The sequence below is a fragment of the Podarcis raffonei genome, chromosome Z, assembly GCF_027172205.1.
Source record: "Podarcis raffonei isolate rPodRaf1 chromosome Z, rPodRaf1.pri, whole genome shotgun sequence".
NCBI lineage: Eukaryota > Metazoa > Chordata > Lepidosauria > Squamata > Lacertidae > Podarcis > Podarcis raffonei.
The window spans coordinates 46,366,301-46,391,714 of record NC_070621.1 but is presented as its reverse complement, the minus strand read 5'-3'; the positions used below and the strand labels follow the sequence as shown (position 1 = coordinate 46,391,714).

The 25,414-nt window shown below is 44.6% G+C and overlaps 1 protein-coding gene across 7 annotated transcripts in view; it reads right to left on the bottom strand.

Annotated features, from left to right (window-relative positions):
* FGF13 (fibroblast growth factor 13) overlaps positions 1-25,414 on the bottom strand; it is a 220,767-nt gene that overhangs the window by 5,666 nt on the left and 189,687 nt on the right. For all 7 annotated transcript variants that reach the window (XM_053374876.1, XM_053374877.1, XM_053374875.1 and 4 more), the window contains one exon: positions 20,852-20,955. In XM_053374876.1, coding sequence (XP_053230851.1) covers positions 20,852-20,955 — 104 coding nt within the window. The remainder of the gene's footprint in view (positions 1-20,851; positions 20,956-25,414) is intronic.

The window sequence follows — 25,414 nt, the reverse complement described above, 5'->3', positions numbered from 1 at the left end:
GTGTTGTAAGTTGCTTAGAGACTCCTGATGTAGCAAGTAAAATTATTAAATAAATCAAACCATTATTAACTATTATAACTATTATCATTATTTATAAACCACTTTGAGTATTTTGCTTAGAAATGTATGCTAACCATTAATGGAAATAAATAAATGCATACATTGGAGGCACAGACTATGGCAAAAAAGAAATAACATGACATTTTGTAAAATTTGATAAATACCGTACATCTTTGCGTTTGAGGGATATATTGCAAGTGAATATTTCTGTGAGACTTATATGGATAGAACCATAAAATTGTAGACCTCAAGGATCATCCAGTCCAACCCTCTGCAATGCACAAATCCTGCCCACAGCCATCCCTGGGTGGGCTTGAACCAACAATTTTCTGGTTAACAGCCAGACCCACTGACCCATCACGCCACAGGATGCTTGAGTGTGTCACACACGCATATATATGTAATAAAGCATATAAATATACTTGTTCCTCTCCTCAGACACATGTATTTGTCGTGTACATTCAGTTCAGTAAAAAGGATAAAGTGCTCACAGCATTCCAGATGGTTCAGAGTAAAGCACTTCTTTTGCTTGACGCTTGCTAAAGCAAGCTGGCGGGAACGAAGAGTAACACCGTGGAGTACGTCATCCAATTAAGAGCAGTAGAAGCAGAGCGAAGAGCGTGCCGCGGGTGATTATAGCTTGTGTACAGTAATTTGCTGCTGTGCAGAGAGTGCAACACTTGCTCCATTCAGAGATGAATGATCAAATTAGGAGCCAAGCCACACCATCTTCATCTTGCAATTTCTTCTTATGGCCCCCTTGCTCAGTCGTGCTGGAAATGCAGCTGCAACTTTCACCCGGTGGGATGCTTTTGTGGGCTTGCATAAGTTTAGGACACATGGGTAGCTGTTGACTGATTGGGGCATTTGAACGCTAGTCTCCCAGCTTCTAGCCCAATGCTTTCTAACCACACTGGCTTACATAAGCTGATAACTATGTGTTTTGGGACACACTAATAGCTACGTGCTTTATCCTTGGCTACTGGTCATCAGGGCTACACAGAACTCAGGCAACATCAGATGTTTGTGGTGCAGGAAACCAAATGTCAAGACAAGCCAGTCTTCTAGGAACCTCAGCTGATGACCCCCATTGACTCATCCATCCAAGGTATTTCTAGGAACGTTTACCGTATTTTTCGCTCTATAACACGCACCTGACCATAACACACACGTAGTTTTTAGAGGAGGAAACTCCGTAGGCATGCCACCCGTAGGCATTCCCTCCATAACACGCACAGACATTTCCCCTTACTTTTTAGGAGGAAAAAAGTGAGTGTTATGGTGCAAAAAATACGGTATCTACTCTTTGCATCCAGGAGTCTGCCTCATATTGGGTCAGGCAATGTGCCATTCTAGCCCAGTATAGTCTATTCTGACCGGCAGCAGCTCCCCAATATCTTAAGCAGAGAAGTGCCATTCCTGATAATTCTATGAAGAAGTGCCAGGGATTCAACTGGGGACCTTTGGTGAGCAAAGTATTCTCCCCTGCCCTGCAAGTTTATTTTTGGAAATGCCCATATAGTGCAGAATCTGAAGGCAGCCAAATGTCCTGTTGAACCCTCAGGGGTTTTCTTCGTGAAAATTATCTCCATCGAGTGACTACTCTCAGTCACTCAGCAACCCACTCCTTTGCTACTTGCACATTATCAAGAAGCAGGATCCCATTACCACAGCATGACCACTGAGCTAAAAATGTCTTTATAAAAAGAACAACATGAAGTTGGCATTTCCATCCAGTTCTTGATACATCAGGATTAAATTATAAGATACAGCCAGCCGCCTCCGTGGCAGACTGATAGAGATGCAATTTGCAGGGTTTTTGGTTTTGCTTTAAAAGTTAACCTCGACAGCCTCCACCATCAGTCAGTTAACGATCAGTCAACAACAATGGGATCAGGGCGGTGGTTAAGTGGTAGAGCACCTGCTTTGCATGCAGAAGATCCCTGGTCCAACCACCAGCATTTCCAGGTAGGGCTAGGAAGAAAACCTGCCTGGAGGAGCTGCTGCAAGTCACTTCAGACAATCCTGAGCAAGATGGACCAAAGTTCTGATCCCGTGTAAGGCCACATTCACACCATACATTTAAAGCACCGTAACAAACATTGAACTCGCCAATAACCACTGTGGAGGTGCAACAAGCCATTCAAAGATCTAAGATAGGGAAGACACCGGGCCCGGATGGCCTCCTGGCTATCTATTACAAAAAAATTAGAAGAATCATTATTTCTACCCATGAAAGATATAGTGAATGATATTCTTATATATTTGTTTTTGTATGGTGTAGGTGTAATGGGTGTCTTTCCTTTTTCTTTGTGTATTATAAAAAACCAATTTTTTTTAAAACAAAAAACAAACAAATAAATAAAAGCACCATAATTGGAATTCAAAGAGTCAAGGTATCCCCTAAAGAAGTTAGTTAAGTGTTCTGTGAGTTGTCAGGAGGCTTCCTGTTCCCCTCTCACAGCTACAATTTCCAGAGTTCTCTGGGAAGGAGGATTGATGACTAGTTGACAAACTAACAGATAAGGGGTGTATAGACAAGGGGTAGCTAACACAGTGCCCTCCAGTCCAATACAATAAGGCCTATGGTCAGGGATGGTGCATGAAACAACCTTTGGATAGGGGCCTTCACTTTAGCTATCCCTGAAATAAGCAATGTACTGAAAATTATCTCAAACCTTTGTTGAGTTAGGGACTTCCCCTGCATGAGAAAGCAGGCTGCAGCAGATTGAATTTGTTGTTGTTGTTTAGTCGTTTAGTCGTGTCCGACTCTTTGTGACCCCCTGGACCAGAGCACGCCAGGCACTTCTGTCTTCCACTGCCTCCCGCAGTTTGGTCAGACTCATGTTTGTAGCTTCGAAGACACTATCCAGCCATCTTGTCCTCTGTCGTCCCCTTCTCCTTGTGCCCTCCATCTTTCCCAACATCAGGGTCTTTTCCAGGGAGTCTTCTCTTCTCATGAGGTGGCCAAAGTCTTGGAGCCTCAGCTTCACGATCTGTCCTTCCAGTGAGCACTCAGGGCTGATTGAATAGACAAGACCAATAGTGGGTCCAACGATCAAGAAGGCAGTTATTGAACATGCTGTAGAGAGAAGTGAAGGGCATATGGGGCTTGTCCACCTGGGAAAGTAGCCCATCTAGGAGAACTCTGATCCTAATCCTTCACTGCCTTGTGGAATATATTTGGGAGAAGAAAAGACTATGGAGTAAACCCCACACAAATCCAGAGCAGAGTCCCTAAGGCGTTTGAGTGGCATCCTGCATTCCTCCTTCCGGCAACTCATGCAGCCAGGCTAGTGCCAAATGTATTGCTCTGCTTTCTCTTGTACCATATCAACGAGGCTGAGAGCGAGGTCATTGTCTGGGCAGCCCAGGACTTCAATGCACACTGCCTCAGCTTGCATCCCAGAGAGATCACTTCGGTGCTACTAACGCAGCAAAAACAACATGGGAGGCAGCAGTTATGAGTTACCAGCCTCTGCAGCCCTGGAAGGCACTGTGGTTCTCCAGTGATTTGACTTTACCCCTGAAGGCACACTCTATTGTCTCTTGAGACAGACAGATGCAAACCACAACAATACATTGAAAACCCACCATTAGAATGGGTGAGCCATGTTTGGAGAGCAGGTTCATATATTCCAAGAAGTTAAGAGGATGTTTTTGTCAGGAGTCCAATATTGTCTATTTGAGGTCTGCCGAGAGACACACACATTGCAGCCAAACTCCACAGCCTGACTGTTAGGGCAGGCCAACCAGCACTGGAAGAAATGGCCACCCAGTTGGATGGTTTTAAAAGAGGATTGGATGGATTCATGGAGGACAAGGCAATAAATGACCATTAAGTAAGATAGCTATGCTCTGCTTCCACAGTCGGAGGTTGTAGGAGGGGAAACTGCCCTTCTGATGGGGTTCTGCTTGAAAGTTTCCCACGGGCATCTGTTTGGCCACTGTGAGAACAGAATGCTGGACTCGATGGGCCATTGGCCTGATTCTGCAGGCTGTTCTTAAGTTTTTGTGAGAACATATGCATCAGTCTTATATCAGAACAGGTCACATTCACCCAGTACATATAAAGCACCCATATAGCACTTTAGAAGTTGTGGCTTCCTCTCAAGAATCCTGGGAACTGTGGTTTGTTAGGGGTACTGAGAGTTGTAAAGGATGTGTTGATACGACCTCAGATCATCCACTTAACCAGTTGAATATTAGTAGTAGTAGCAGCAGCAGCAACAGTAGTAAAATGAAGAAGTAATAATTCACAACCCCTACAGCAGAAACCAAACTTCTGTTTTAAAGAGAAAAGGCCCAGCAAGTTCCATTTGCCACCCATAATTCTTTGCCCTGCCTGGTGCTCCAAACTGGCAATTAGCCAGACCTTTTGTTCAAACAAAGCAAGTATCTTATTACTTTAAGCTTCTTCACCGTGCTGCTCTGCATAATCACCCCTCAGATGGATCTGGAATCTGGTCTATGTGAAAGAGCCCTTTCCAGCATTTTTTACTAGAGAAAGAGAAGAGAAGAGAAGAGAAGAGAAGAGAAGAGAAGAGAAGAGAAGAGAGAGACCTAACCAGCTCTTTTGCAATGGTTGAAACCGCCAACTCCTCTGAAAGCTCAAAGCTGTTCAGTAAATGGAAGGGCTTTCCCCAAAGATCTAACAGCCTTGGTCGATGATGAAAGAACTGCAGTACTGTTCAAACTTGGGGGCTGCCTTTTCACATCAGGCAGACAGATTGATCGCTAAAACACATATTACTGCACACATATAGCACCTGTGCTTAAAAAAAAGAAAAGAAAAGATGGCACCAACTGCCTCTTGGCAAAGGTTTTATTATTATATTTTAAGGCCTGATTAGCTTGGGGTCGTGCAGTGTTGGGGATTTCCCCCCCCAAAAAAAACCCCAGAAAGTTTTCAAAGGCTTGTTCATGTCCATTTTTCCATGTCCATTTTTCCATTTCATAATGGAACTTTTCATAATGCATTTCCTCCCCATTTCACAATGCTTGACAAAACGCTGATGGCCACCAACCTGGATGGCTTTTAAAAGAGCGTTAGACCAATTCAGGGAGGATGAATGCTATCAATGGTTACTAGCCGCAATGGGCTATGTTCCACTATCATATCCACTGTGTCTCTGAATACCAATGGCTGGATATCACAAGTGGGGAGAGAGCTGTTGTGCTCAGGTCCTGCTTTTGGGTTTTCCACTGGCATCTGATTACACTTACACACAAACACACACACACGGAAACAATTTCACCACCACCTGTTTCCACCCATTTCCCAGAAACATGTAAAGGGGAGAATATCAAACCTGGTCTTGGTATATATATATATATATATATATATATATATATATACATACACATACACACACACACACACACACACACACACACACACACAACACCAATAATCCTAGGATCCTAGTTTGTTGCTGAAATTAGCTGTGGTGTTTTTTTTAAAAAAATGATTATTACATTCATTTTGCTTGCTCTTATTTTTTCTGGCTTATTGCTATCATTTCAAATATCAACCGGCCCCAGGATCATCTGATGAAGAGCTGGTTAAAAACTGACAATAACTAAATAAATGTAAGCAAATAAATGAACCAACAACAATGGCTATGTTCTGCCTCCAGTGACAGAGGATGCCTGCCTCCTTGCATATATGAAGCGTGGAGAGCGCTGTTGCACTCAGGTCCTGCTTGTGAGCTTATGATAGGCTTCTAGCTTGCCACTGTGAGTACAGGATACTAGACAAGGATGGGCCTTTGGCCTGATCCAGTGGGCCTTGCATTATATTTTTGTTTCATTGGGCATCACAGTTGTGGATAGTGATGTTGCACTTGGATCCTGTTTGTGGGCTTCACAGATGAATCCTGTTGGGCTGCCATGAGACAGGATAGTGGACTGGGGGAGGGGGCGGCCTTTGGTCCCAATCCAGCTAAACTCTTCTTACTCTCTTAAATGAATAAATAAAACAGAAGGCTCTATCATGACAACAATTTATGTAGGAGCTGCCAGAAGATTTCCCACCCCCACGTGCTGCCTTGTAATATCAGAAAAGATCAAGCGGAGTCCAATATTAGAAAAGATAAAGGTTTGTCATGGCAAGAGCCTCCACTGACACCCAAGAAAGAATATTTATGAGGAGAAGAGGAAAGAGATGAAAGATAGTGGCGTTGATGTGGCATCCTTTTGAAAAATGGGCCAACAGGTAATTAAGCCTTCAAAAGGAGAGAAAGCAACAGTGGCTTGCAAGCTTGCAAGAGATACCAATCTAAATAACGGCACGACTTGTTTACCCTCCCTCTGGGACTGCTCAAATCTCCTTAAAGATTAATCCAGAGGAAGAAGAAAACTCGCAAACAAAACATTTCCACTTTTTCCTGGAGAAAACTGCTTGCACATTGTGGTCACATGGGGAGCCCGTTGACTGGCTTGTTTGGGCCCCTGGTAAGCTCCCACTTTGTAGATTCAAATGCAGCCCAATTTGCCTAGCCTAGGGACGGGGATTGTCAGGACTGGGAGCCAAATGTGGCCCTCTGGAGATTCTGTGTGGCCTTTGGTACTCTTGCAGGCAATGCCTTCTCCCCAGGCTGTGTCCACTGCCAGCCTTGCTCCACACCCTTCTTGAGTGCTTTTTCCTGGCTGGAATGTGTTGAGCTATGAGAATGCCTCTTGCTTGCCTGGATGAAGGATGGAGAGATGTCTTGGTGTGCATGGAAACCTCCAAATTTTGTGTGGCTGGAATGCAACCGGCCGTAAAAAAGCAAGAGCCACACCCATTGCTCCACCCATTTTTACCTCTGGCCCTGCCCACCATTGGTATGTGGCCCCCCAGAAGGTTTCCCAGGAGGGAATGTGACTCTCAGACTGAAAAAGGTTTCCCCACCCTGGCCTCATCTCTCAGTCTCATTAGTGAGACACTGGATCAAGAGGATTAATGGAAAATGTCATAACATTTACTAATGCTTTGACATACCAATATCAATACCACAAGGTAAATGGTGAGAATGACCATCTCTTACACCAGCAAAATTGGAAAATGTCCCATCTTACAGAAACAGGTATGTCTTGATTAAATAAAGGCAATGGTTAGCCAAAAATGAAGAAATGAAATTAGCAACCAAAGAGGAGCAGGAGATCTAAAATGGCCAACAACCCCAAGCAGTTAGTAGACTGAAACTTTAGAAGAAATGCCAGTCAAGAGTGCCAGGCCCACAGTTTCAAATAAAAGTTGAAGATATCTAGGAGCCCAGTTTTGCATCAAGAAATGGAAGTGCATTCACGTCAGGAGCATATAAATAGGCTGATCCACCCCTACCAATAATTAGAATGGGCATATCATGAGGCACCCACCCTCTGATGACTACACTGTGCATATTTTTCCAAACAAGTGAACTCCTACTTTTAAGGTATAGATTCAGGAGTAGCCAGTGTGGTGACTTCCAGAGGTCATTGGACAACAACAACTCTCATTGCCCCCAATGGCCAGCGATGGGGTAATCTAACAATATCTAGAGGCCACCTTAGTTTAGAATAAAAGAGGAGAGAGAAGAAGGGCATGTACAGTGGTACCTCGGGTTAAGTACTTAATTCGTTCCGGAGGTCCATTCTTAACCTGAAACTATTCTTAACCTGAAGCACCACTTTAGCTAATGGGGCCTCCTGCTGCTGCCGCGCCACAGGAGCACGATTTCTGTTGTCATCCTGAAGCAAAGTTCTTAACCTGAGGTAATATTTCTGGGTTAGCGGGTCTGTAACTTGAAGCGTATGTAACCTGAAGCATATGTAACCCAAGGTACCACTGTATTTAAGTAGGCATGGTGTGAAGATAGCAGACTGGGGGGGGGGGGGTTTCCTTCCCCTCTCACAGTGCTAGAACACAGGGAAATCCAATGTTAGAAGATTCAGAACAGATCAAAGGAAAAACGTATCCACAAAGCAGATAATTAAGCCTTTGGGATTTACTCCAACAAGATGCAGCGATGGCCACCATCTTGGATGGCTGCAAGAGAGGGTCAGAGAAGTTCATGGAGGATAATGCAATGTTCTTCCTCCACTCTCAGAGCCTCTAAATACCAGTTGCACACTAGTACAACTGGGGAGAGTGCTGTTGCACTCACATTCTGCTAGAGGGCTTCTGAATAAGTCATCTGGTTGGCCACTGTGATAACAAAATGCTGGACTAGAATGGCCTTTGGGCTGATCCAGCAGGGCTCTTCTCACATTCTTAGAGAGCATTTTCTTCCGGCTTCTTAACACACCAAGGGAAGTCAGCACAGAAATATTAGTTTTGAAGCTCCGACAGCAGGCTCAGAGCTGATATCTATTTGTGGCAAATCCGTTAACCAGCTTCCCAGCAAGAGCTGTGTTTGCAGACCATAGTCTTCCTCTGCCTAAATCACCATCATGCTCATTTGCACATTTAATTTCTACCCAAAAAATAAAAATAAATAATTTCACAGGACTATGATTGTCAGAAATGTCACGGTTTCAAAAGCAAAAAATTAAAGCCAACAGAAAGCTGGAATTTGTTATTTAAATCGGAAGCCGCAGAAAAACTTAATTTCAAGGCAAACAAGATTAAACGAGAAGCAGAATGTGCACACATGCCAACAAGGAGGGGAGGGGGAGATATATATTAACAGGACAGAATTTGCAAATACAAAAATATGTTTTCCTCACTTAATTGAGCAAATTGGCATTATTAAATTAATGCTTTCTCGAGCTGAACGCTGTGGATATTTTTCCACCACCACTACTCCCTGCCAATGTGTATTTACAAAATTAAGAGAGAGGATAAACTTTCCAGATCTGCTTCCATGCTGCAGAAAAGTCAACATCTGTCAACAGTAATGGCTTTGGAAGGACAACTCGCAGCCAGCTCCTGCAAATGCGTAACCCCGAGTTAAGTCCTTCTGTGTTTAATGGTGTTTCAACATAGCTAAGTGTGGATAATATTGCAGCCTTGGGTAGAGGAACTTGCCTTATTCTGAGTTGCCTTATTCTGAATTCATCTTTCAGTTGTTGCAGATGAAGGGTGAGGACAATGCCAGATTGACTAATACTCTCTCTGGCTAATCCCTTGACCTTCTTGGTTTATTTTATCTAATAGGGTGGGGATGCTTAACAGGATTCAGGAGGCTGCAAGTTCCTCTGGGGGGGGGGGGGTTGTGGCACAGACCTCTTTAAAAGAAGTATTAAGTAGCCAAATCCTGAAGAAACTTAAGCCAGAAGATCTGAAACATCCCCTTCCTGAAGACACCCTTGGATTAAAATAAATTTATCCATATGCATAGTTTGGGGGTGCTCTTGGATCCATCTCTTTCAGGCCCAAGTCACCTTGGTGCAGGGGTGACCCGTCCCATTTTGCCGCCTGAGGCCAAATGGGAAAGTGTCACCTCCCCTACTGAAGCCTAGCTTATCAGGGTTGCTCAGTGGCTGTGGCTTCCAGAAAAATCTCATGAGATCTCGCTAGAAGCTGCATGGATTCTGCAGACTGAAGTGGCTGTTTCAGTCCACCTCATGGGTGGGGCAGTCTTGCCTTGGTGGGAAAGGGTGGCTACTACCAGCTTTAGTTAGTATGGCAGCCATGACCATTCCTGAACAGGGTTAGACTGCTGTGATCCATGCTCTGGTAACCTCCATATTGTATTGCTTCAACATGTTTAAGTTACAAGTTGATTTGGAAGCTGTAGCTAATGCAGAATGTGCTTGCCTGGCTGCTTAGAGGGGCTTTGTATGGGATATACTATGTCTTTGCTGGACAAACTGCACCGCCATTGATTTGCTACCAAGTCAGCTTCTAATGTATTTTTCTTGACTTAAAGCCCTAAACAACTTGGGACCAGGCTATCTGAAAGACATCTGCTAAGCTCACTGCGATATGTTGGGAAGGGTCTGCTTTATTGGCCTCTGTCTGTCTCAAGACCCCATGCCTCGGGGTGGGGGGAGATAAACCACTGCCCTAGCAGTACCAATGTGACCTCTCCAGGTCACAAGCCCGGGCAGTGTGTATGGAGAATGTTCCTGAGCTGCCCAGATGACAAGACCCTCCTCTCGGCCTCGCTGATGTGGTCCAAAGAAAAGCAGAGCAAGACGTTTGGCATCAGCTTGGCTGCAGGAGTGGCTGGAAGGAGGCATACAAGACACCATCCAACTGCCTTAGAGACTCCTCTCCCGATTTGTGTAGGGTTTACTCCTTAGCCTTTTCTTCTCCTGAAGATATCCCACAAGCCAGCAGAGGTTTAGGATCAGAATTTTCCTTCTCCCTGATGAGCTAACTTCCCAGGTTGACAAGCCCCATCTGCCCCTCACATGCAGCACATGCAGAAACCACCTTCTAGGCTGTTGGACCCACTACTGGCGTTGCCCATTCAATCTGCCAAAGCCTGTCTTCACATGCAGAGGGAAATCCAAAGGGTCTACTATCGGTATGCAAATATTCATAGGGCTGTAATGTGGGCCATGGCTCAGTGGCACAGCATCTGTTTCGTATGCAGAAGATTCCACATTTAATCCCCAGCATCTCCAGGTAGAGCTAAGAGAGACTTCAGTCGCAAACCTTGGAGAGCTTGTGCCAGTCAGCATAGACAATACTGAGCTAGACAGGCCATGGTCTGACTCAGTACAAGGCAACTTTCTGTGTCTTGTGACACCACTGTCATAAGAAAAAAAATTACATGAGAAAAAATACCTGACCACTGGGGAAAAAGAAAATCCCAAGAAATTGAAGCAGCTGATCAACAGAGCCAGTTCTACTGAACATTTTGCCATATGACCTGTTTCCAGGGTTTGCAGATGCTCATCTCCACCATTTCAGACCCTCCCAGTAGGTGCTGTTGATGCCTATTGATTATATTGGACAAAGACATCCTAATGTGGAGAGATCTTCTCGTTATCAGTTTAATTTGGAGACAATTAACTTTGCTTTTCTGATTGATATCTGGCTGTTCTTGTTATTGCATTTAAGTTTTCTTTTAATGTCAGCTATTAATTGTACAATTAAAAGTAATAAATAGTAAAATAGTAATAAATAGTACTCAAAGGGTCAAAACTAATATAGCAATTTCTTCCAGGTCTCAAATGCAGGAATTGAAATGAATATTGCAGACTGGCTTGTTTATTCAGAGTGCAGCATTAGGTTTTTTGTGTTTTTTTGACACATAATTCAGAGTTTCCTTTATGGAGGTTTTGGATGTGTTGGGCAGTGGAGAGTGAGGAGTGGGGGATGAAGATCCTTGCATACACCCCCAAGCACCTATGAGATATCTCTCTCTCACTGCTCCATTCTGCATTGCAGAGATAATTCTTATCCATGAAGGATTTCAAAGCCATGTGAATGCCACCCCAAAGCTAGGAGCAGCTCAGATTAATTTGCAAATGCATGTGTAATGAAAACAATGGACCTAGTGGGGTTGTCCGAATGTGGTGGTTCAAACTCCTGGTTGCCTAACTTTCTTGGATAAGGGTCCCCAAACTGTGATCCTTGGTCCACCAGTGCTCTGCAAACTTCATTCAGGTGGTCCATGGCATCTGTGGATTTGTGGTTGAAGAAGAGAGATGGTGATCATGTTAAATATCAACACTGGTTTCTGACTGCATTTTTATTGCTTCTTATATTGTATTTTATTATATTACAATTTCAATTCTATGGAATTCAAACTGTAATGCAATAATACAATATACAGGCATGCCACAGAGATACTGCTGGTTCAGTTCCAGATCACTGCAATAAAGCAAATATTCCAATAAAGTGAGCCACACTTTTTTGTTTGTTTCTTTGTTTTCCAGTGCATATAAAAGTTATGTTTATACTATACTGCAATCCATTAAGCCATGGCCCTTGGCTGCAGGGGCAGGAGGCAAAAAACCTGGCTCCAGCCATAGCCAGCTCCACTCCCTTGGCCAGAAGAGGGGCAGTGGTGGAGGGGGTGGGCTTCCTTCCCCTGGAAGCAGCCAGGCTGTCTGCAGCTGCACCCATGTCCCCATTAGGAGAAATATCTGCAAAGTGCAAGAAAGCAAAACATAATAATGTGAGGTGTGCCTGAACACATATTGTTGCATGCAATTTGGCTAATGTAAACATTTGCACAAAGCAAGTCCCCAAATACATTGCATTTTGTGTGTGCTATTTTCATTAATATATGCATTTGCATGTACAACTTGACCGTAGTATGTGCATTTTTGTACACACAACTTGACTGGAGAACTGCATTGCAAAATTCAGAGAAGTGCAACTCTTAAAGGATTACCATGTTTTGGGTTGCATATTGTAAATAAGAGGCATTCACTTTTAATGTCAACTGAATCTTTCCCTCATTCCTATAAGGCACTTGGTCAGGAAGCGAAACACACACAGATCTGGGATAACCTTTGCTCCCACAGTCCACAAAAGGCCTAGATCCAGGATGGAGAACCTCTGGTCCAGGACCAAATGTGGCTCCCCATAACTCCCTATCTGGCTGCCAGGTATGTTCTCAGTTCCTATCTCTCACTGCCTTGCTTTGGCTTGGCTGGAAGTGCCCTTGGCTGGTGACCATGCCTCTTGCTTGCCTAGATGGAGAAATGGGTGTGCAGAATCCTCTGGCTTTCACCTGGCTGGAACGTAGCCTAGGGAGTGACCGTCGTATTGGATGCTCTGCCCATTATTTTTACCTTCAGCCCCTTACCCAATTTTACTTCCAGCTCCATCTACTACAGACATGTAGGCCCCGCCCCGAAAAAAGGCTGTTCAGGGTTTAAAAAGGTGCCTGACCCTGGCCTAGCTTTCCCCCACAGGGAACCACAGGAATTTGTTCTTATTTAATCTTACAGAAGAGAGAACGGATGAATTCTAAGGATGCCCATTTGATCCAGTGTTAGAGAGATTTCTGGTGGGGCAGAACATGACTGGGCATATGGCAACCCTCCCCTCTGCTGATGTGCCACTTCTTGCATTATTCATTTCAAATCAGATCCATTTTTTGAGGCCATTTGGAGCAGCTTTAGCAAGACAGGGGCAGAACGAGGTTTGCTCTCTCTTGTATGTTAGATCTTCCTTTCCTTTGTGCTAGCACCGAGTTTTTGGGGGAGGGATTTTTTCTTATCTTTTTTGAACCATCTCAAAAGCTGCAAGCATTAGCCTCGCAGTGACAAAAGGAGTGTGTGGGCGTGCAGTTGATCAATTCTAGACTGTCACTGGCTTTTCATTTACTACACTGGATGTGATTTGGGGGTGGGGAGGTTTGTTGTTTTAAAATGAAATGAAATGAAATGCACAGAAGTTGCATGAAATTCTCAAAAACAGAAAATGCCAAAGGAAGAGGAAAGGCAAGAGGGGAAGGAAACTCCACTGAATGTATTAAAAGCACCCAAGAGCCAGTGCAGTTCACTGGGAGACCTTGGGACAGTGGCTGTCTCCTGGCCTAACCTACTTCACAGGGTTATTGTGAGGATAAAATGGGGGAGTGGCGGGAGGAACCACATATGCCATCTTAAGCTTCTTGAAGGAAAGGTGGGATACAAATGTAATCATGAAGGAAGGAACATGGTGGGAGGGGAGATTTGATTAGGTTGAATTTCACACATTGAGCGGAAGTGGCCAGTTGGTTCTTTAGCTGCATATTTCTGGTCAGCTTTGTAATGGGAATGTTAGCCTTACATGGGCTCAGGTGCTCCTTTGCATAAAAAAATGTTCCTCCCCACTTTGCTTTGTCTGTTTTGTGCAAACAACAAGTGTCCCTGCATTGCAGGGGGTTGAGCTAGATGACCCTCGTGGTCCCTTCCATTTCTACAATTCTATGATTCTGTGGTAACCAGCACAAGAGAAGCTCAGAAAGAGACAATGAACCATAGCTCAGTGGTTGGACACCTCCTTTCGATGCCCCTGGCTTAATCTCTGATGGCACCTTTAGGTAGGTGAGGGAAAGATCCCACAGAGCTACCGCCAGTCACTGCAGACAGTATTGAGTTGGATAAACCAGTACAAGACAGGAAATGTTCACTGTCCAAACCAAAGTCCATTGCCAAAGTCACAGGTTTGCATCTGGAAGAAAGCAGCAGAAATGGAACTTGTACAGACATTGTTTGCAGCGTCGACTCTGCAATGACCTATTGTAGAATGAATCCAGAGGATTTTTTTTAAAAAAGAAAAGAAAAACCAGGGTAAAACTCTCCCTTACTTAGAGGGAGATAATTGGCTTCATATAGAAACATCCCTTTGACAAGCGAATTCCTGGCTGGAACAATTGAAACATCGCTCTTCGGCCTGTACTGCACAAGCACAGGGTAAAAAGGCAGCTGGGATTTTTCTCCCGTTGAGTCTCTTGAAATGCATGCAACTCTCCCTCCAAGGAAAGAAGAGAGATTCCTGCCAATTCTCTAATATTACACTCAGGAAGGGCCCCTCCTGAGGTCCTCTTTATTGTGCATTCATAAAGATTTGTGCTCATGATATTATAAAGGTAAAGGGACCCCTGACCATTAGGTCCAATTGTGACCGACTCTGGGGTTGCAGCGCTCATCTCGCTTTACTGGCCGACGTACAGCTTCCGGGTCATGTAGCCAGCATGACTAAGCCGCTTCTGGCAAATCAGAGCAGCGCACGGAAATGCCGTTCACCTTCCCACCAGAGCGGTACCTATTGATCTACTTGCACTTTAGGGCTGGTCAAACACAGCCCCTCTTTCCATACTGTCTGTGCCTGCTAAGGTTTCAGTGTGGACAAACTGCTTCATTTCCAATCATTGCATATCCTGTAACTTCCTGCTAAAACCCCATAAATTTTCAAACGGCAAACATTCTGGGGGTTGTTTGACTGATTTTGTTGTGATATGGCCCCTCCAGACACCAGAACTAATGGAAGTGGAACAATCTGCAGACAGTATAAATCTACAACTAATGCACTATTGGTAGCACCTTCCGCACCTTTAAAGCAGTATCATGCCACTTTAACCAGTTGCAGCTTCCCTCCAAATATTCCTGGGAGCTGTAGTTTGTTAAGGGTGCTGCAAGTTGTTAGAAGACTCTTATTACCCTCACAGAGCTACCGTTCTCAGAGTAATTTGATTTCCAATCCCTTTCCCAAGGGAATTTTGAGATCTCCTAACAGCTCTCAACACTCTTAACATAATTATTTGGGGAAAGTCATGACTGGTTAAAGTGGCATCATGCTGTTTTAAATGCATAGTACACGTGAGGCCTTTGAGGAAAATTCTGCTCACCATTTTACTCCCCTAGTCCTGATCGTGCTATGATTTAAGCTAAGGTGCAAAACTGCACAGGCTCAAATTATTTCCTTTGAAGAAACAATTCAGGAGTGGCAACATTTTCTTTTTGTCTGTGCTTTGCACAAGTCTATCAGGAATGAAGCAGATAAAGCAAAGGATGGCACAGGGTGAAGTGGAACAGGAAGGAAGGAAGAAGAGAAATTGGAATACAGTGGTGCCCCGCAAGACGAATGCCTCGCAAGACGGAAAACCCGCTAGACGAAAGGGTTTTCCGTTTTGGAGGCGCTTCGCAAGACGAAAAAGTCTTGCGAGTTCCTTCGGGTTCCCCCCCCTTTTCCTAAGCCGCTAAGCCGCTTATCAGCTGATCCACTGATAAGCGGCTTAACAGCTGATTGCTAAAAGCCGCTAAACCGCTAATAGCGCTAATCCGCTAAGCTGTCAATGGGCTTGCTTCGCAAGACGAAAAAACCGCTATACGAAGAGCCTCGCGGAACGAATTAATTTTGTCTTGCGAGGCACCACTGTAGTGAGGGTTGCAAGTGAAATCACAGTTGCACATAGCTGTCTAAAAGCCAGCCCCATGAGTCCATTAAGTCCAAGGCCAAAGACAGCCATTCCATTGAACCAAAGCTCTGCCACCAAAGCCCACCTGTAATGTGCAAAAGTAGCTCACAGAGATAGTGTAATGTAGAAGAGCCACACTTCCATGGCAGAGCAAATGCTTTGTGTGCAGAAGGACCCAACCTTAGCACTTGGCGTCTCCAGGGAGGAATGCCTTCAGTCTGAAATCCTCAAGAGCCGCTGACAGTCAGTGCAGAGAATATGGATCAATGGTCTGACTCAATGTAGCTTCCTCTGTTTCCTCTTAAGGAATAACGATGAGGACTAGACTCCTAGCTTCTTTTTGAGAGCAAGAGCTGCAGCCACGTGGTGGAGCACACGTGTTGCATGAGGAAGGTTCCAGGTTCAATTCAGGCACCTCCAGGCAGAGTTGAAAGCAAAACTCTGGGGAGTTGTTGCCAGTCAGAATAGGCAATATTGAGCTAGATGCACCAATGGTCTGACTCAGTATAAGGTGGCTTCTGATGCTCCTACAATCGTTGAGTCAGTTGCACTTGAGCTGCTTCTCTCTGCCGGGGAGCTCTCTCTGTGTTCCCCCCCTTCTTTTTTGAGATTCTACCAGCAGCATCTTTTTTTGGCTGCAATTTACAGATGTGAGAAATCTCTAGAAAGATCTATCTGTCAAACACAAGCCTTGGCAGCCCACACATTCATCACACTCCACAGCCTTAATTCCACCCCATTCCCAATTACGGATCAGCAGGCTCCATAACCAGCCACCGCGCCACTGCTTTCACTTGAGCTGCGGAAGGCTCCTTGCTGGAGGAGCCCGGCATGCTAATTGCTATGCGCTGGGGCACGGGCGAACCTGAGCAAACTGTCAGAATGGAATGAGAAAAATAAACTTCCAATTAGCAAGTGGGGGAGGGGGGGAAGAAGCCATTTCCTTAACCCCCCCCCAACCTCCTAAGATCATTTATTCATCAGGCCCCTTTCCTTTAAAAAAAGGCAACTGATAAGGTCACTGCATAAAGCAATCCTTTTCAAAGGTGTACAGTTAAGCGGATTCTAACTCTCCAAGAATTTAAGAAGAGCCCCACGCCCATCTACTGCAGTCCTGTTTTCAATAGTGGCTAGCTAGATGCCTCTGGTGTCCCCATGAAGGCAACACCTTGTCCTGCTCTCCCTCCCCCCCCCCCGCAAGATATAGTAGTCAGAGATAGGCTGCTATGGCACATGGAGGCTCTATTTGTCTGCAACCGCTAACGTCCACTGATTTATTGCATTTTCATCCCATCCTTTCTCCCTAGGAGCATGAGATGGCATCCACTGCTCATCTTAACCCTTTCCCATTTTATCCTCACAACAAGAACCCATGGAAGTAGGTGAAGTCTTTGCGGGTGAGTGGATCTTGTCACTCCCAGTCCAGTACTGTACCCAGGGGAACCCCTGACTCACTGGGTACTGCTGAGCCACCATTTCCATCAACCCTTACCATTGGTCATGCTGGCTAGGGATGCTGGGAGTTGTAGTCCAACGATATCAGGCAGAACAAAGGTTTTGAACCTTCCCTGCCTTAGAATTTTCTTCCTCCCCTACAGCCTATGAAAAGAAGCTCTAGAGAAGAGCAGATGGGAAGTCCTGGGCTGAACATAGCTGATGCTGCACAGAAAGTCAATCGGTGGCTATATGCACCAGAAACCTCTGGATTTATTTTCTCCCAGCAGATTCAGTGAAGCCCAAGCATCTCCCTAGGTAACCCCAGGGAGGTGATTAAATCTTTTGCCAATAATAACAATAACAATAATTCATCCTGAGTGAGCCCAGGGTGGCAGACACGGCAAGGATAAAACAGTTTTAAAAAATTCTAGAAATGGTTTTAAAACATTATCTCAGGCAAGAATCTCAGGATTGCTTGGAACAGTGTCTTTCAAACCATCAAATGCCCTGGTAAACAGCAATGTTATACCGCTTCTCCTGAAAGCCAATAGTGAAGGAGGCAGATGCACCTCCACAGGGAGGGCATTCCGCAAATGGGGAACCACCACCAGAAAGGCCCTGTTGTGGGTTAACATCAACTAGTCAACCCTAGTGGCAGAACTACTACCAAGTCCTCATTGTAAGATCTGAGATGGATGATATGGGGAAAGATGCACTTTAGGTACTTCAGTCCCAGACCACCTAGGGATTTATGTGCTAGAATTAACACCTTGAATTTGGCTGGTACCCCATCTGCAGCCAGTGCAGTTCTTTCACTGTGGCAGCAGCAGCAGCAGCGGGTGATTCATTCCTTGGAGGCTGGATCTGCTGCCTGTGTGGATCCTGCCGCCTGAGGTGCTCATCTCACCTTGCCTCATGGGTGGGGCAGCCCTACCTTGGAGGGTATAAAACTACTTCCACCCACTCATTCCTGACTACATCATAATAATATACATTGCACTGCACAACCTCAACCCAGTAAAGAAACAATCAGCACTAACAGCAGGTGCAAACATCAACCTCGCACACAAAGTAGCTCAAAGCACACCAGCTGCAAGCAAAACACTTTGGTTGCAATCATTTGTTTAAGTGAAAACAAAACACTATCTTCTTTCCAAGCTCCCCTTCCATCCTCAATACATATTTACCATTTGCTGTTATGTAGTCGCACCTCATATTTTATGGGCACAGATTCAATGCACTTACTATTATTGCCATTTATAGACTGCTTACCACCTGAAAGATCTCAATGCAGTTTACAAATACATTAAGCATATATACATGGTGAGCACAATAAAATCATGTCAAATGATGATATCAGGTTGGGTGGGTGAGACAATACTGCTTCAGCTCCAGAAGTGTGATTGCCACTTCGCCAGGAGAAATCACTGGAGATTCATCCCCATTCATCGCTACCTTTAAGCTATACATTTACCTGGAAATAAATCCCATAGAACTCAATGGGTAGACAAGTATAAAAGGGTACTGTGAAAGTATAAACTTGTGAGGCTTGCAGAAAAACTTGTGGATGACGTAGAAGAAATCCACCTCTGCAGGACTCTCCAACCCCTTTTGAGGTTCCACTTTATGGGATACGCTTACTGGCATTGAACTCAAAATGCTGTAACCTGTGTTTTTTCTTGAGTCATATTTCAAGGGTTTTGGCATTGCATTTGGCATATATTTATATATTTATGTTTTTAATAGCTGTTTCGGATTACTCGGCTCTGCGATTGCAGGCTCTCTTTTTAAAAAAAAACCTAGCAACAATAAAAGTCACTTTTCTCTGTTTTTCCATGCAAATACAGTTGTTGTTGTTTTGTTTTTTGTTTTGTTTTTATTAAGTATTGCACTGAGGACATATGTTCAGAATCCAAATGCCAACATTACAAAAACATTTATTCCTGATGGAATTCAAACAAATCAGAACCCAAGAAATATCAGAATGTCAGAACAATAACGGAATACCAGTCTGTTCACCCCTAATCCCCAACTCTAAATTTGGGATATGGCCACATAACCAGATTCTGTAATTGACTAGCTTGCTTTCCACAGACGAACCTGGACCTTGATGTTAAACATAACCACTCTCAGAATGCCTGTTACTTCTAGCCTGAGACTGAGGTGCTCAGGTTCTGCTCATGGGCTTCCTTGGTAAAGGTAAAGGACCGCTGGACAGTTACGTCCAGTCAAAGGTGACTATGGGGCTGTGGCGCTCATCTCACTTTCAGGCTGAGGGAGCCAGCATTTGTCCACAGACAGCTTTCTAGGTCATGTGGTCAGCAGGACTAAAGCGCTTCTAGCACAATGCGACACCATGACAGAAACCAGAGCACACAGAAATGCCGTTTTCCTTCCTGCCACAGTGGCAGTGCCAGATTTTCATATAAGCTAAACAAGCTATAGCTTAGGGCCCCATTCTCTTGGGGTCCCCCCAAAAAATTTTAAGGAAAAAAAAACTGGATATACATTTCCAAAATATAAGATAAAAAACAAATAAAATAAAACCTACGTATAGCAACAGTGTTTTGTGTTGTGTAGGTCCATAAATTACCATATAGCATATATTCAACACAAAAAACAGCAACAATTTGTTGTTGACAAAGGACAGCTGGACACATAAAGGGCCCCATTACGTTCAGTAGCTTAGGGCCTCTTCAAAACTAAATCTGGCCCTGCACAACGGTACCTATTTATCTATTTGCACTGGCATGCTTTCGAACTGCTGGGTTGGCAGGAGCTGGGACAGAGCAACGGGAGCTCACTCCGTCATGGGGATTTGAACTGCCAACCTTCTGGTTGGCAAGCCCAAGAGGCTCAGTGGTTTAGACCACAGTGCCACCCGCATCCCTGTAGCATCTGATCAGCCACTGTGAGAACAGGATGCTGGACTAGATGGGTCATTGGACGGATCCAGCATCCAGACTCTTCTTCTGTTCTTATGAATAGGTCCCAGACATACTGTTGGTGACAGTGACTTATTATGATTACATCATTATGCTGTGGAATTCATTTTTTAATTATTGTATTGCATAAATTATGTTCTTAATGTAGTGCCTGGGATCTTTGGATAAAAAGTGGCATATAAATCCAAACAAATAAATAATGGATAATGTCCTTGGTGGGGGTTTTTTTAGGGGGGGGGTGCAGATCCATTAGCCAATAAACATTTTTAGTAGTCTGCTTAGCAACATCGTAACAGCCTTAACAACAGAAAGTGCCTCTCTTTTGAGTTACGAAATTCCCCTGTGTAGTTTCCTGCCAATTATCCAAACTTAGCATGGGAGATCAAGTAAGAGGGTTTACATAAGGTACAAGGCAAAGGATTCAGCTGCAATTCTGCAAAAAAACCCCACCCCACCCCATTTTCACACTGAGCAGAGAAGCACGCTGCAATAAACCACTTCCAAAGAGCAGCTCCTATCCCCCATCGTTGCACCAAATAAACATCATTACATTGTTTCCGGGGCCTGGGTTTCTGACACACACAAGACAGGATAAATAAACCAAGAGTGTGGAATGCAGTTGACACTTACCGATGTGTACAAGTATCCTTCGCTGTTCATGGCTAAGTACAGTTTTGTTTGGACGCCTTGAATTGCCACCACTCGTAAACCCACAGGTATGAGGTTAAACAAAGCTAGGAAGGAAGAAGGAAGGATGTTAACCTCTCCAGATTTCAGCAACAACTTCAAATCTTTCATTGAAAGAGACATTTTGTGAATATTTAATATGAGCTTCTTTTTTTAAGGCGAAGTAGCACGGCAGGACATCCACACACCCCCTTTATAAAGGAGCAAAGGCAAGCTAATCAACTCTCTTGGGGGTGAGATGGGGGAAGAACCCCAATGGATAAGATCATTTCACGGACCCATATATCCAAGCTTCCTGCATCCAACAGCCTACAGGAAGCCCTTAAGGAAACTCTTGTCACTGTCGCTCTTTAGAAAATGATATCAGAAAGGACGATTATTTGAACATGAACAATTATACATGCAAACACTTGGGTATGCATGTGTAAAATGCAAAATTACAAAAATACAAATTCTCCAAAATATAAACACTGTGTGAAAAACAGTGAAGTTCTCCATGCAATAGAGATAATTAAGGACAAGCGCTCTAAGATTAAACTTTGCTTCATGTTGCTTCAAAATCAAATTGGAGAATTATTCACAAGTAGCATAACCTGAGATATAATTCTGGACATCTTATCAATTAGTATCAATTAGTATCTGATTCACAGAGAACGCCATTTTTTCTTATTTGGTGAATTTGTATTCACATGTGGGATGAATTTACCCCATATGTGCCCACTGAATCATTTTGATCTGCGGAACTGGCACTGTTACTGGTATTCAACTATACTTGCTCTGTACTTGCAAGGAATCAATTTCTGGAACTCCCTGCCTATTCACATCAGATAGGCAGCTTTGCTGCACTGTTTTTGCACCTCCTAAAACTATTCTTGTTCAGGCAAGCCTATCCAGGCACATTGAGCTGGTGTGCTTTAATCTTTTTCCTTTTTTAAAAAAACTTGTTATTATCTTTGAAGGTTTTTAATTGTTTTAAGTGTTTTTATTGATAATTTCAATATTCCTTAGAGGTTTTCCTACAATCAGGTGTAGCATCAATCCTGTTAAATAATAAATAAATAAAATAAGCATATACCCACATATGTTCATGTTTAAATCATTATTTTTGATATCATTTCAGTCTCACTTGGGTTCCTGCAACTTCTTCCTTTGTTACTTACACATGATGAACCCCTCCTCTGTTTGTTTGGGGGTTTTTTGTTGTTGTTGTTGAATAGCCACTGATAGGCATATGATTACATGAATTTCGAGGATGGTTGATCCTTCATCTAGTCGGTAGGTACCCTGCCAATCTGTGTTCATGCCTCCCCTCCTGCGGTTAGAGCATTGGACCAGGGCCTGGGATGCCAGCAGCCGGTCACAGTCTTTCAGCCTAACCAATCTCAAATGGCTGTGGTGGGGATAGATTTGTTGCATAATTGCCTAGTTTATTGTGGTTGCAACCCACCCTGCATAAAGCATGGATAGGAAATCAAATAAAATAGGGGACAAATAACTAAAATGCAGAGGAGGAGAACCTTTGGAAGTCCCAGAAGCAGTCCCAATGATCAGTTGGTTGCCGGGGCTTCAAAGCACCGCAGCATCTGACTTCATTGTGATGGAAGGTGATTGACAGGTGGTCAGCCCCACACACTTATCAAATATGGCCCATACAGGATATAGATGTGTATGTGTATGTGTGAGAGGGTCAGTGAGCAATCAAAAGACATGTTAGACTTTGGATGGTACTTGCTTTGGTTTCAGTACATAGATATGCAGCAGTCCGTTTAGCAAAATGTATATACCGCTAATCATAAATAAGCAAACCATCTAAGCCATTAACATAAAACCATATAGAACATTATGATTTTTAAAGAGCAAGAGACAGACTTTGAAAGGCATCAGGCAGGATAACAATTCTAAAATACAGATACAATCAACAGGTTTTTGTTTTTTATAAAAAAAGAACCCAAATGTCCATACTAATATTTTATGTGTTGTGCATAGACTGCAGGTGGGACACAGACCACATAGAGTGCATGGGACTCAGAAAACTCAGCTGGTGCTCTATAGCTCAAGGAAAACCTGGCAGCAAAAGACAGCATTTGTTTGTTTGTTTCTCTTCGAAAGTTGACCTAGATCTGCATGTACCCATATAAATCAGCAGGTGTAATTTTTTGCAGATTTGGGCCTGCACCCCAGGTCTTTCCAGCACTTAGGAACACCTTAGACAGCAAGTCAATAACAGCAATACATATCAAAGCATCTCCCTTGCAGCAACAGCCTGCAACCAATTCATTTCAAAACATGATGTCAGGGCTGCCCTAGGTCCCAGCTCACAAAGGACCAACGCTGCTTCGTTGTGAAGTATAAAAGTCTTTATTGAAGTTCAGTTTCACTTCCAGAGCCGCAGCGCGCAGCCCCACGTCTAAAGTGTCAGACCACTGATGCTCCGTCTGAGTCTCCTCCCCCCTGACACCAATTTAAGATCCTAGCCTTGCTCCACCTTCTCCGCTGCTCCTTCCTCCTCTGGGTCCGCCTGCCCGCCGGGGTTCCGCCCTTTCTAGCCTCTTCTCCCGCTGATTCCCCTGAGCCTTCTCCCTCCCTCCGGCGGGCTTTAGGAGCTGGTTCCCCATCCGGGTCTCCTGCTGTTCCGCGCGCCTGCACATTTGAACTTGGCGCGCGCGCCCAGCCAGCAGCTTTCCTCCTGACCGTTTCACTGCTGCTGCCACTGCTTCCCCCTTCGGGGGGGCTAGCTGCAACTGACCTCCCTTCCGTTCCCCCACTCTCCGATGGAGGCGTGGTCAGCCCTGACTCCCTCTCTGGAGGAGACGCTGGCCCTGACACATGTGACTCCTCCCCCCCACTATGCTCTGGTGGGGAAACTGGTCCCGATCCTCCACTGCTGCTTTGGGGTTCCCCTCTGGCTCCTTGTTTCTGGTGCGTCCCCCCTGGGACCCCCCTTGCCCTGACCATCGGTGCCCCCTTCTGGGAATCTTCTGATTCGCTGGAGAAGCTCATGGAATCTCTCGGGCCAGTGTCATACTCCCCTACGCTGCCCTCAGATTCTTCCCCTTCGCTCTCCCAATCCTCTCTCCCCAGTGCTCCTGCTCCTGATTCCCTGACACATGATAATACAGCAATCCAAACAAATGACCCAATTCTGCAACAGTTCATTTCAATAATGCTGACATTATAATGACATTTCAGCTTCGGTAGAAGATAGGCAGTATCAGCCACTAAAGCTAACACAAAATCAATTATTATTTATCAGTTGTTAGAATACATTTTGTTAAAATACATAAGCCATGAGTTGGATACAATAAAAGTTTCCGGTGCAGCCAGGTATCCGTCATCCATCAGTTCTTCCAAAGAGCCAAGTGCTGTGAATAGAAACCAGATACAGGCACCCAGAAAACTGCATTATACTGAGTCAGACAATTGGCCTATCTGGCTCAGTGTTATCTGCACTGACTGGAAGCAGCTTTTCAGAGGCACAGACAGAAGTCTTTCCTTGTGGTCAGTGGCGGAGCTGGGCTGATCAGCGCACTGCGTGATCCTCCCCAGCACCCGATCTCGGTGAGGCTGTGCAATCCTCCCAGGGGCCGATCTCAGCACAGGGGGCACCCCCCCATGACTCCCAAGCCTACAGCAAGCTGGGGGGAAGGAGGAGAGCCACAGCAGCTGCTGCGCCACTTGCCGCTTTGCTGCTCACTGGGCTTGGGGGAGTAGCGGGGGGGGTGTGTGTGCCGAATGTCACCCCCTTCAGGATGACACCTGGGGCGGACCACACACCCCGCACCCCTCTTCCTATACCCCTGCTTGAGGTCCCAGGAGAGGCAGGGTACTGGACATGGGACAAATGTGTGCACACTGAAACCCCCAAGTCCCCATGATTATCACCCCGTGCGCAACTGCCCTCCAGCCATCCTCGTGCTGAGTGTGTGTGGGAAACTGGCCATGCTTTTGTGAGATCTCCCCCACAACCCCCACCCATGCACAAATTGATGTGGACTTGTGGTGAACTCAGTTTAAGATTAGAGAAATGAGACACTGAAATTGACAGCTTTATCCATTCCTACTACTGGGCTATGATTAAAATACAGGCAGGTCGAAACCTTCTTTCTCAAGGTTAACTAAGGGGCCATCTACAAAAGCCCATACAAGTGGCTGGCTGAAAATTACTTCTGTAGGACAGTAGTTTTCTAGGGTGGGGGAAGGATCTGCATAGATAGGAACCCACCATGGGAGTACACCGTGCTCATGAGACCTCTTTTTGGCAATCTCTCTACCCTGCTGTCATTATCATGGTCATTTTTGCTAGTTCCTAATAGCAATGAGAAGCAGGTTACAAAAAGTTTCTACATGAGGAATGGCCACAATATCTTCTGTAGAGTGTATCATAATTTCAGAGCTTTGGGGGAAATGGTTTTGTTTTTGTTTTTGGGCAGCCATTTATTATGTGGTCTTAACATAAACTTGTCTTCCCAACAGAGAATCTAATTATTTATGCTAGCGGTAAAAAGG